Source organism: Boleophthalmus pectinirostris, unplaced genomic scaffold, assembly GCF_026225935.1.
Source record: "Boleophthalmus pectinirostris isolate CB_2022bp ecotype Guang Dong unplaced genomic scaffold, ASM2622593v1 HiC_scaffold_1, whole genome shotgun sequence".
In the NCBI taxonomy this organism is placed as follows: Eukaryota; Metazoa; Chordata; class Actinopteri; order Gobiiformes; family Gobiidae; genus Boleophthalmus; species Boleophthalmus pectinirostris.
Window position 1 is genome coordinate 13,979,797 of NW_026570970.1, and position 14,130 is coordinate 13,993,926.

At 37.3% G+C, this 14,130-nt stretch overlaps 1 protein-coding gene across 1 annotated transcript in view; it reads right to left on the reverse strand.

Annotated features, from left to right (window-relative positions):
• The window catches only part of galnt13 (UDP-N-acetyl-alpha-D-galactosamine:polypeptide N-acetylgalactosaminyltransferase 13), a 132,176-nt gene that overhangs the window by 26,984 nt on the left and 91,062 nt on the right, over nucleotides 1-14,130 (reverse strand). Inside the window, exon 12 of the mRNA XM_055148469.1 lies at nucleotides 11,608-11,742. Within this exon, the coding sequence (XP_055004444.1) occupies nucleotides 11,608-11,742 (135 nt within the window). The remainder of the gene's footprint in view (nucleotides 1-11,607; nucleotides 11,743-14,130) is intronic.

Below are 14,130 nucleotides of genomic sequence, written 5' to 3' on the forward strand. Positions count from 1 at the left end.
ATTTAAGGTCACAGAGAAAATATGCCAATGACAAACTACGCCATACATGATTTCTACTTTCTTCTACTGCTACTGCTACTACTACTACTACTAAATCAATGAGAATACTACTTCACTAGCTCTACCTTACTGACCTGATGGTGCTACAGAATGTAATCAGTGGGGCTGAAGTAGAGGCGGCGGGCGACCTCCAGCTGGCTCAGGTTCCTTAGGGTCCAGGCTTGGAGGGGGCTATCGTTACAGTACTCCACAGTGGGGCCGTATGTACCGTCCTCCAGGCGACTGATGGTCAAACAGGACTGGGTGATGATGTGAAGAAAGGTGCGCTTCTGTGGATCGGCCCGGGAGTACAGGGGACAGATGGTGGTGAAGGTAAGTCTGAGAGGCATCTGCTGTTTGCTAATATGAACCCACCTGTTCTCTATAGTGTGTTTATAAAAGGCGTTTAGGGGTTCAAGTGAGGGCAGTGTTGCATAGATTAAATGTGCTCAGATTGGATAAGGGAAGTATGGAATAATGTTGGACCACAAGCTGCTGTTTTTCATATTTTTAAGACTAAAAATCAGGTTTCTCACCTTTAAAAGTCAAAATTGAGTCTTAAGAGCTTTAATAATGTTGCTTTTTTAATGTTTTTCCTGGATAACAATCAAACTCGGAGTTGTGTTTTGTTTCATTCACACATGTTTAAGCAATCCTCTATTATTAGTCTGTCTACATTTCCAAAACTCAAAATGCTCTGTTCCACCTTGTGATGTCATGAGTTGGTAGTTTTCAGCTACATTTTACCTTTACTTCAGTAGAAATTGTCAATTCCAGGGCTAAAACCATCCAAATGATTGATATTGTTGTATTTAATTGACCTCCATAAGCTATCAACTATTCTTCCTGATTCTCGTAAAGGTGTATGGAGTTTAAAAACACAGTGGAGCACTTCCTGTATTACCACATGACATCACAAAGTGGAACAGAGTGTTTTCCATTTGAGAGAAGAACAAAAGAAGCTTAAATATGCAGGGTTTATGAACAAAACAAAGCACAACTCCAGGTATGTTTGTGATGAGGAAACAACATTATAACATAGATCAGAAAATACCGTAATGTGGGGCGTTTGATTAAATAATTGCATTTTTTCCGAAAACTCAAATTGTGATTTCTATTGCAGTATATTGTACAGCCCTATTACCTAAAATCCAAACAGTAGCAAAACAAAATCTATTTAAGGTTACAGAAAAATCACAGAAAATACACCAATGACAAACTACACCTACACAATTTCTAAAAGCCAATCTAACAATTACTACTACTTTAAAGGTCTTAAATTATGCAAAATTGACTCGTTTGAGCTTATATTACGCTATTTTCTGATCTATGTTATAATGTTGTTTCCTCGCCAAAAACATACCTGGAGCTATGTTTTGTTTCATTCACACAAACCCTTCATATTTTGGATTATTTAAACCCTGGAATTGCCAATCTCTACTGAACAAAAGGTAAAATGTTGCTGTTAGCTGGAAAACTATGTGAATGAAACAAAAACACCACTCCAGGAATGTTTTCGACGAGGTAACATCATTATAACATGACTTAAAGATCACAAGAGTCGATTTTGCGTAAGAGCACCTTTCAGCCATGTCAGAATGTTTTTTATAGGCCTTTGGGGGTTCAAATGAGTCCAGTTTTAGATGGATTAAAGGTGACGAAAGCTGCAATTAACCATGTGACCTTTGTGTCTTCTCCAGATGTAGAATAGATTCATCAGCGCTGACAGGGCGTTTGTTATCAGGAAACATCACAGCGCGTCAAGCACAAGACGGTTCTGTCACTCAAGAGGAGTCTGAAGATGTGTGACGGGGACTCAAGACAGGCCAGAGAATGTGTCTTTATTTAGTATTTAGTTTGAGTTTCATTAAAGCTCATATATTACACAAAATGGATTCTTGTGAGCTTTAAGCCATGTTAGAATGCAGTTACCACATTAAAACCACACCTGTAGTTGTGTTTTGGTTCATGTTTCAGTACTGTATTTTTCGGGCTATAAGTTACACTTTTTTTCATGGTTTCCCTGGTCCTGCGACTTATACCCCGGTGCAACTTATATGTTAAAATTTTCACACTGACATCTATGAGAGGGCGTTCCAGACTTGTGTGCTCCTGTACCACTGACACTTCGCTCTACTGTGCATGTCAGCTGCAGAAGAAAGAGAAAGAGCCACTGTCTCGTCTGTCTCATGTCAGTCGATCGCACCATTACTTCTGTACCACTGACAATTTCAAATTTTAAAAAACATAAAGGCAACTGAAACCATCCTGTCGGGATTCAGAAAGGCCGGAATAATTCTGCTAAACTGGAACTGATGCTGAGTCTGACGAAACCTAAGTAGAAGAGGAAGCGGTGCTCTGTTTACCTCTGGAGGTCGTGGAGTTGCTCACAAGTGACACCCAGGATGAATAATTCATTGGATTTAGTGATTTGGAGTGAGATCGAGAGTCACCTTGTTCTGTTCTGTTGTTTATGCTGTTGTTATCTGAATAATTGTTCATATGTTAATACCAGACGCCTGTTCAGTCTGTTGTTCTCTGTTCTATTGTTGTTACTATAACTTGCCTTTCAAGATGAAATGTCGCTTCCTGGTCTCTGATTTTATAAAATAAATTTCCCCCAAAAAGTTTGACTTATATATGTTTTTTTTAATTATGGTAATGGTAAATGGTCACATTTTTCTATAGCGCTTTTCCACCTTCAAGGCACTCAAAGCGCTTTACAACAAGGAACCACTCACCCACATTCACACACCAGTGTACACAGACACTGTGGGCAAGGGGGGTTAAGTGTCTTGCCCAAGGACACAACGACAGCATTCATCTGTGGGAGCTGGAATCACATCAACCAACCTGTGGGTCAGTGGATCTGACCGCTCAACCTGAGATGTTTATGTCGAGAGCTGGATTCGAACCACCAACCTTCAGATCAGTGGGCGAATGCTCTACCAACTGAGCTACTGCCGCCCACCATTATGCATTTTTTTGGCTGGTGCAACTTACACACCTGAGTGAGTTATAGTCCGAAAAATACGGCAATCCTGCATTATTAGGCTGTAAACGCCTCCATCATGAAGCTGTAGTTTTCACATTAACAGCTCCTTTTACCTTTAGTTCAACAGAGATTGCCAGATTCTAGTGAAGGTGTATGGAGTTTAAAAACACAGTGGACACTTACTGTATTACCACATGACATCACAAGGAGGAGCTGTGTTTTCAGTTTGAGAGAGGAACTCAGCCTGAATATGCAGGATTTGTGTGAATGAAACAAAACACAACTGAGGGTATGTTTTTGATGAAGAAACATTATAACATCGATCAGAAAGTAGCGTAAAATGGGCTTTTTGGTCGGTAAAGCAGCTATGAATGGGTTTCAGAATGACGAAAAAGAACTGCGGTATAACTAACAATTTAAAACAAAATAATGTTACAGCTTTCGAATGGTTTGGTCCTCAATCTGTCACAACAGGAAGCCAAAACCCACAAATAGTGTGAAAGTCAAGGGGAAATAACAAAATCGAAAGCTAAAAAGTGATTCAAAATAATATAATGTCGTATTTCTTCAGTAGTATTTTTCTTGTTGCTATGATTTAATATTGGAGATATTACTGGAAATAGAGAGACTCCAGAATAGTGTTTATTTCGCAGAGTTCTGACAGAAATTTGGGTTGAACACCGTAGTATGTGACTGAAAAAGCCCCAATGTTTCCAAGACTTTTATTCGATCAATAACAAAAAAGAAAGCTTTGTTGTCCAACTTGAAAGCCAGTTGCACCCAGCTGTGGCGGTGGTGAACCGGCGAGCTGGCTGCTAAAGGGTTGCCCAAGGCTGGAAAAGCACATTTGAGTTTGAATACTGACTTGATAAAATCTGAAATCTCACAATCTCTCAGCAAAAAAAAAGAAAAAGATCTAGAAAACTTAAGGAACTGTCAGAATGTGGCTCTTTATGGGGGATCTGTGGTGGTTTTCAGATTCAAGACAGTTTTTCCTGTTGATTACATTATACTTTTTGTTATCTAAAAGGTAAATGAACAAATGTTGAACCTGATCATTTCATTTAATCAAATACTAAAACTAATATCGAAACTAGATGCTCGTTCGAGAAAGTATTGATAATGCAAAAACGTCACATTAACAGAACAAAATTTGAGCTTTCCTGAGCAGTTTTAGTCTGATTAATCTGGGTTTGTACCTTGCCCACTTTTACAATTTCCAGTAAGGCTAAATTTCTGTTTAAGAATACTAGTTTAACCCTCGTTGAGCACCTGTACTGCTATTTTTTAACTCTTTTATGACCCAGTGAAGCGCTCTACCTCTTTTCTTCATCTGAGTTTTAGTATGATGTTTGAGCTTTGTCAGAACTATTATAACACCTAATGGTAACATAAAGAAAGTGCTATTATTTTGTGTATACGATAATTACGTTTACATAATTACAAATCATCATTGTGGTATCATAATCAGTATCGAGTATTGAGTCAATTGCTTTGCATTGAACTCGGGTTTGAAATGTTATTAACAAGTCTGGACTCAGTAACTCACTGTATTAAATTTAGCTGCCTCTCATCTGTATTAAAGGTCCTTTATTATGCAAATTTGACTCTTTAATTAACTATAATGTTGTTACCTCATCAAAAACAGACCTGGAGTTGTGTTTGTTTCATTCACAAATGTTTGAGTAATCCTTTATTATTCTTCTGTCTACATCTCCAAAGCTCAAAATGCTCATTTCCACCTTTTGAAGTTTAGTTCAGTAGAAATTGGCAATTCCAGGGCTGAAATTATCCAAATGATTCTAGTAAATATATGGAGTTTACAAACATAGTGGAGCACTTCCTGTTTTACCACATGACATCACAAGGTGGAACAGTGCATTTTCTTTTTTTTTTTTTTTTTGTTTGAGAGAAGAACTCAGCCTAAAAATGCAGGATTTGTGTGTAAAACTTGTGTGAATGAAACAAAACACAACTCCAGATATGTTTGTGGTGATCAAAAATGATAACATAGATCAGAAAATAGCGTGATTCTTGTTTCTATTGTGTCATTTCTCTTCCTGGAATGTTCCACAGTATGACATTAAACAGCTCTAACTTACATTTATTAAATTACAGGTGGTTTTATTTCTCAAAAATACCTTGAATAACAGGGATTCTGATTGTGATTGTGTCTCTCTGCAGATCTGACCTGTAATTTGGTTTGGTTTGGTCTCCATGAAGATAGAAATGTTTAATACCGCACCGTGAAACATTCCAGACAAAGTTATAACATCTCCATGGAGCAAAGCAGCTGACAGGCCGTCCACCAAAAAACTTACACGATGCACCTTTAAATATTCCTGCCCTATAGAATGTTACACCGTCACCAGAAACACGTCTAAAGCAATTTAAGCTTTTTGACGTGCGCTGACATTCTGGACACTCCAGTCAGCAGCTGAACCAGCACAATGATACTGAACAATAATAAAATTCTGTCGCTCACGAGCTGAAAGAGCCTGTCAGGTCAAAAAGTGGGGGAAACGACCATACGAATCAAACGCTATAGCTACAGTAGTCCCGGCTCTTGTCTGTCACTGCGAGGGCTAAAAATAACTTGGACCACTGGCAGCACACAAACCCCAGTGCTGTTTACAACCGGGAGTAGTCTTTGAGCATGCATAATTCATATTTTCATATTAAGAATGCACCAGAAGAACAAAGTGTAATGAATGGATTTCTCTGCGGAGTTGTTTAAAACGCAACGCAGGGGCATCTGGGTTTCTCTCATCACCACGGCGACATGTCACAGATAGGACATCTCAATCACGCTCGCTTCTTCTCACTTTGTCATTGAAATATTAATACTTTGTTGATGTTAAAAGGGTTTTCCAGCTATATGTGCCGGGCTGTACCGCTGAGGGCTCTCCAAACTTGGCATTGCCTTGTTTCTTTAAAGATAAAATATGCGATTTGATCTTCAATTCTCACTGTACTTTGAATTCAAGTGTATATTTACATTGGCAGGAATAATGGGCAGATAATTTAAATGTCATAGTTAAAAGTGCACAATGTAGTTTTCTTATGTCCTTGGAGATGTTCCTGCTTAGCCTGGAATGTTCTGCAGTAGTAGATATTATTTTTTATTATTTTTTAATCTATTTATTTTGAGCAAGTAGAGGTTTACATTCTTATACAATGGAACATATAACATAAGTGAAATCATAATAGAAATAAAAATAACAACAACAAAAAATTTTCTCAAAAAGGAGTGGGAAGAAGAAAACTTATTTAATCCCACCCCCACGTAGATACTCAGATACTAAAATTATGAATTTGATTTCAATAATACTAAATACTGATTCCAATACCATGATGATAATAAATAAAACACTCCTTATTTAGACAACAGAATGTGATTTTCAACATTAAAAGTGCACTATGTAACTTTTTGGTTGGGGGTCCATCACCTTCTTCTTTTTATTTCTTTGGATATGTCATTGCTCTGCTTGGAATGTTCCACAGTATAACATTAAACACTTCTACCTTACATTTGTTCAATTACAGGTGGTTTTATAGCTCAAAAATACCTAGAAAAACAGGCATTCTGACTGTGAGCGGGTTTGGCTCTCCACAGATCTGACCTGTATCTTGGTGTCTTGGTTTGGTTTCCATGATGATAGGAAAGGTTTAATACTGCACTGGGTAGGGATGTAACAATAACAAAAATATCATGATATCGTATGGTCAAAAGTCTCACAATAATATTGTAATTGGGTCACAATATGTCGAATTACAAGTTCCTTTGCTTAAATGTATGGTTTTATAGTAGCAACAGCTTATAAACAAATGGAACTACATATCCCATGATTCATTTCAGTGCAGACAACATGAAGAGACACGTTTTTTATTTGAATTCTTGGGATTGTGGACGGAAATAATTCACACCAAAATCTCGACAAAGGTATTTTAAAAGCAAAAATGTGTCAATGTCATGGGTTCGTTCAAAATAAAAATGATGGCTCAGTCGAAAAAAACTTCATTTAAGTGCGTTTTTATTCACACCACAGCCCAATAGGCAGAGTGGAATATTTACAGTGGAAATTATGTGGTAGAGTTTAAAAAAAAAAAAGTCTTTACAGAAATAGCACTTACAGTAGCCAGCACCCATGTAGTCAGGCCAAAAACAGACAACTCACAGTCATATCTACAATTGTATCAGCCTCTCCAATATATTGCAATAAATATTGTATCGTGAGACTCATATCATGATAATATCGTACCAAGAGATTTGGATATCGTTACATCCCTAGTACTGTGATACATCCCAGACAAAGCAATAACATCTCCATGGAAAAAAACATTTGATGGACTCTCCACCAGAAAAGTTACACTTTAAATCATAGTACTTTCTGTATATTATCATGTGGGGTGTAACGATATCCAAATCTCTCGGTATTATCTACGATATTATCACAATATGCTTCTCATGGTACAATATTTATTATGATTAGAGCCCGACCGATATGGATTTTGCTGTGGCCGATATGAAACCGATATAATGGGAGTTGGCGCTGCCGATAGCCGATATAATCGCCGATATATTTAGTGATGTAAAAATTCACTGTAAATGTTGAATTGTTTAAAAAACTTAGGTTTGGCTCTGGTGGATTTTAAATTGGGTTTATTTAGGCAACATTTATTGTTATTCTGCCTCTTTACATCATATTTACAGACAGTAGGTTGGTTTAATGGCATTTTTGCATCACATTCTAGACACTAGTGATGGGTATTCCAGTTCTTTTTATAGAGAACCGGCTCTTTTGGCTCGGCTCACTAAAAGCTGCTGGTTCTTTTGGCTCCCAAGTGGCTCTTCAGATTGTTTTGTTGCAAGCAGGACTAAAGCACGTCTAAAGCAGGACTGAATCAGGACTGAACCAGGTCTAAACCAGGACTGAAAAAGGACTAAACCGGGACTTATTTATTTTATGCTAAACTACAGTCAAATATGCTCGTTTTTTTTATTTTTTTATTTTTTTTAATCCTACGTACACGCAAATTTCAAAGTTTCATTTTTTAGCCGCTGCCGCTGTCAAACCACGAATCTGCACGCGGCGTGAAGAGAAAAAAAAGTGAGAGAAAGAGAAAAACACGGCTCCCAATAAGGATCAGGCTCCCGTCGTTCCCTTCAAAGAGTCGGCTCTAAGAGTCATTTCGTTCGCGACGGACCCATAACTAGTAAAGAAAGTAGCGCTATTAGCCTTTAGCCGTAAATACGTGCGCGCCGCGGTAATTAATTATATGCGCAAATGTCATAATTCACACCTCTATTCACAGCTCATTTACATATCAGTGCAGGTCCAGTAGCAAATATACGGCCAATATAGTCACTTTAGAACAGACCAATAGAAAACAGTCTGTTTATGTGCGGGAGCTACAGCAGCTAACCCATAACAAATGACAAAAACTAGCTTCAGAGTCGACATATTTCCAACACTCACCGCTCATACAAGGCTCCTCCTCACATCACAAATCTGCACTAATAAATGTCCTTTTAATCCAGACTCAAACCGATTGTCCGTAAAAAGAATATAATCTCAGTGTTTGGATCTGTGTCTGCAGGTGTAAACAAACACACGTGAGTGACGCGACTCTGTGGTGTGTTCAGGGACAGTACGGACACACACAGACAAATGACTCCGTAGATAAATACTGATGTGGAGCCACATATTAGGACATTTATCTGTCTGTAAATTTGATTAAATGAACAGAATGTAGAGAGTCTAAGCTTTATAACGAGGTATAACATGCCCACGTGAAATATCGGCCCCTATCAGCAAGCATATCGGCCGATAGCCGATATGCCTAAAGTTGCCCATATCAGCCGATAATATCGGCCAACCGATATATCGGTCGGGCTCTAATTATGATATTTTGGAGAGGCTGATATAATTGTAGATAGGACACTTTTTTGCTTTTAAAATACCATGAGAAAATTTTGGTGTGAATTATTTCCATCATAAAACATATTTTTTCATGTTGTTTACACTGAAAGGAATCATGGGATATGTAGTTCCCAATGTTTATTAGCTATTGGTACTATAAAACAATGTATTTAAGCAAAGGATTTTGTAATTCGATATATTGTGACAGCCCCACGATATTCTTCTGAGACTTTTGACAATACGATATCATAATATTTTGGTTATTGTTACATCTGTAGTGTATACTATTCTATGTGGTCCTATACATGTTGTCAAGATCCCTTTAAAGCTCAAAAAAGGTTCATTTCTGTCCTGTAAATATGACTTTTTTAGTATCGATACTTGCTCAAACGAGTATCTAGTTTCGATACTAGTTTTTAATCGATTAGTATGTGATTTTCAATATTTTTGACACCCCTATTCCTCAGCATGGCATTTAACTCCTCTCCATGGAGACGAGCAGGTGACACCACAGAGCCTCGTGTCATTTTAGCAATAAAAACACCTGTAACTGAATAATTGCCAGACAGTTTATTACCATACTGTGGAACATCTCAGACTGAGCAATAACATCTCCATGGAGACAAGCAGGTGGCAGAGCTCCATGGGAGAGGTTACACATTGCACCTTAAATTCACATAATCTTGTCTTTACTTTTTTATATTTGATCATAAAAAATAGATGTTTATACCCTATTTGCAAAAGGGGAATATCTTTCTCATTTTTAAATCTCCAGTTTCTCCCCAAGAGGCTGTTAATATAAAAGTCTTGTAAACAATTGAAGATAATGCAATAAAAATGGGTGATTAAATAAAGGGAGAGAGTGAGAAGAGAGGACATAACTGATCTCAGACTAAGGGACATTAGGGACATCTATTTTTTTCCCCTCCAGTAAATTCCACGCTGACATTTGAACATTAAAACTGGATGATAGCGGATAAGCTGGGCCTCTGTTGGCGTTAAAATGACTTGCAGAAATGGCATTAGATCACATTAAGGCTAAAATCACTGAAGTTCATGTTCTCATGGCTTGACTAATGGGTCTTAGGGTTTGTGTCTGCCATTTGAATTATCCACTCTACTGACCAATGTCACGGCACACGGACACTATCCTGGGGCGGGGTTCACAATACAGGGAGGGGGTTTCACAATAATATTTCACAAGAACATGTCTAAAAAGCTTACCTCAAAGTCATACTCCCATTTGCCAACATACTAAGTGAGAAAGAACACAGATAGAGCGGACGTGTGGGAGAAGGAAACGCTGACAAACAGCTCCATCTAGTGGTCATGACTGAACAAGCCTGACTTTTCAATATATTATGATCAAAGTATAAGACATAGTGATATTATAAAAAAGAAAATATGTTTATTAACTGCAATACTAATAGAATTCAACCATCTTTTGTTAAAGGCCTTACATGAGGGATTATAGATATAGTTATTGATAAGAAGTACTATGTTTAATTATATAGTCACTAAGGGAAAAATATTATAATAAATGTTCCTTTTTTCATGAATGATGTTAACTAATCAATATATATTTTTTCTAATTGTAAAGTAAATGTATTTTAAGTATTGCAGTGTATGTATTTTATGACTTAAAGCAGGGGTTTCCAACCTTTTTTCTCCGGTGAGCTTTCTTTACAAAACAAAAATGCAAGAGAGCTACTAATTTTAGAGGCCGCAAGAAATTGAGATGATTAAAAAAAAGAGGGCAGGCCTATGGGTACAGTTAGATGCCTATAAAACATAAACCACTGTCCATTTATTAGTGCACAAACTTGGACTAAAGAAAAAAAAAAATCATACATTTACAGTACAAGGTAAATAATTAACCAGTTTTTTGTTATTCAGCACAATGGTGTTATTCCGAAATCCATTGCTGAGCTACTTTTAAGGGGCTGGAGAGCTACTGGTAACTCCCGAGCTACAGGTTGGAAACCCCTGACTTAAAGCGACAGCATATATAAGATTTAGATTTTAAATTCCATAGACATGACCTGTCTGTGTCCAGAAACAAGCTAAATAATGTTCAAATCAAATATAGCCTTTACTAATAACAATTCTAATGCTGATTTATTCTTAATTACAAAAACACTGGGCATAATGGGCAAGATGTTTATGTTAAAATGTTATGTTTTGGTTCTCAAGATGATTATGCAATTAGAAAGCAGAATGAGCCTCAAATCTGTCTCTCATTTGAGTTGCCAGTTTCAATGCTGAAATCTTGTTGGTTTAAACCTAAAATCCCCTCTCTCTGATCTGAAACACCTAAAACTAAACCCCAGCAGCCAATCGTAACATCAGCGCAACTCAGTGAGTGAATTCTGATGAGACATGGTCTGTCTATATACAGAAAAAGAGAAAAACCTGTATGTGTGCAGGTTTAGGTACTGGCAACCCAGGTTCAGTTGCGATTGGAGTACTTTTTTCTGTATATTGTACCTCAAAATGACAGTAATTTTCTGATGCTGATGTTCAGTTTTATTATTGTAATGTACTCCTTCCAGATATTACATAAATGCAAATTGTACACCAAAATAGACACTCAATCTGAATATATGAATAAGAAGTACATGTACTAGTATGAGCACTGTGTGTGAGTACCTCTGCGTCGTATTCAAACATCTGGTTGCCCTTCATGTGGTGACACTTGAGCATGACCACGGGCCCATTGAGGCGAGACACGTCCAGGCACAGGTCGTCTGTGCGGATCTCCTTATCCGCCGTGTACGAGAACACCTGCAAACACAACAGAACATCATCAGTGACTCACAGCTCCCGGATTTTACATGGATTTATGGAGTACTCATTGTTTTCCTAAAGGTGCACTGTGTAACCTTATCACTCATATATCAAAAGCTGATTATTATAGGCAAAACTATTCTGTTCATCTCTCTGTTCTGGCGTTGCTTTGTCTGAAGCTCTGTTAGTCAAAATAGACTTAAATCTCAACTTTAATTTAACGCAATTTGACCAGAAAGAAGTGCCCAAGCTGGACCTATCAGACGAGCTGATTTATGCTGTTAAAAAGGTTTGTCAGACATCAAATTACAGTCACGAGCTAACTAGCAAAAGCCAATAGTTTTTTTGTTAGTCACCTTTTGGTTGAAAGTCAAACATTTAAACAGGATCATGAGCATTTGTATTGATCACAAGCTAGTCTGAAAATGAAAAAAAAAAAAAAAAAAAAATAAATAATATATATATATATATATATATATATATATATATATATATATATATATATAGTGATTTAAACAACTACTACAACAACTACGAGTGTGCATGGTTCTGTTTACGAAGTTTAAAGTTTGAGTTTGAGAGTGGCTAAGTAGAAAACTGTTGGCTCATGCTAGCTAGCTTGTGTCTGTAATGTTATTTGCCGAGGGACTTGTTTAACAGCACGAATCATCTCACTCCTAGATCCAACTAAGTCAGCTCTTTCTGGTCAGCTATTAAATGAGATTAAAGTTTTTGAAATCTTGGACATAGGACCTCATTTCCTAGTGAGTCAGAGTGTTGGAGACGTGTGGAGACACTTTTTTAAATATTCCATCCAGTCCTTGTATTTGCAGAGGTCGCTAGTGCTGTGTTTTGTTTCATTCACAAATGTAATCCTTTATTATTAGTTTGTCTATAACTCCAAAGCTCAGAATGCTCTGTTCCACCTTGTGATGTCATGAAGCGGTAGTTTTCAAGTTAACAGCTCCCTTTTACCTTTAATTCAGTAAAGATTGGAACATCCAGGGCTGGAATGATCCAAATGATTCTAGTAAAAGTGTATGGAGTTTAAAAACACAGTGGAGCACTTCCTGTATTACCACAAGACATCAGAAGGTGGAACAGAGTGTTTTCTGTTTGAGAAAAGAACTCAGCCTAAATATGCAGCATTTGTGCGTTAAAAATGTGTGAATGAAACACACAACTCCAGGTAGGTACTCCACAATAAACCCGAAGCAAATCTAATATTATGCCAGACTGTCGACATAAATGTCTGTGTTGATAGAATACTGTTTGAAATAAAACTAACCTTGCATCGCATGAATTGTCGCAGGGACTATTTTCTCATATATCAGTCCGCCGCTGCCAAACTTTCTATCAGGGAGTACAACTCGCTGCTGCTGCTCAGACATAAATCCTTCAAATGCAAGGTTGGTTTTACTTCTAAAATTATTCTATCGACACAGACATTCACATCGACAGTCTCGAGTAATAACAGATTTACTTCGGGTGTTTTGTGGAGTGAGTAAGACTGTTTTTAGTGGCAGGATAACTACGGCCATTGACATCCACTAGCCTAGCACCAGTGACCTCTGCAAATACAAGGACTGGATGGAATATTTTAAAAAGTGTCTCCACACGTCTCCAATACTCTGGCTCTCTAGGAAAAATTCCGAACTGTCCCTTTAAAGTCTAACAATGCTTCAGACGGACAAGTGCCTCCAGTTAGAACACAGCCCCAGGGAATGTTGATGACATGAGCTGCAAAGTATCAATTAGCTGACAATGTTTACTCTTAGATTTTTAAAAACACATCCAAAAAGCCAAACAAAGGGTTTATTTGATTACTAAAATGAAAAGATGGAGCCTAATAAATGCCCTTGATAAAAAGAAGCACATGAGTATTATGAATGAGCTGAACTGACAACTGTTAATTTAGACATCTGCACTTTATATTTAACATGATCACACTGGACTGAGCCATAAGGACTGGAACAGATGGTCCATGACTCTGCATTAGCGTGGCCTATTAATAACACACCACATTTATATTAGAATGTGCTCATAAGGCTTTAAAACGGATTCAAGAGTAAAATAAATTCAAGGTACGCAATAAGCGCACTAAAGCTTACAAATAAAACGCATTGAATATTTTTATAAGAAAATACAGTATATCTCAGTATTTTTGGGATAGAAATGTCCCACAGTGTGTCATTACATTTTTGTGTTGTGTTGAGATTAAATGGTCTATTATTCTATTTTTTGATCTATGTTATAATGTTGTTTCCTCATCACAAACAGACCTGGAGTTGTGTTTTGTTTCATTCATACACGTTTAACGCACAAATCCTGCATATTTAGGCCAAATTAGAATTTATTATCAAAACAGAAAACACACTGTTCCAA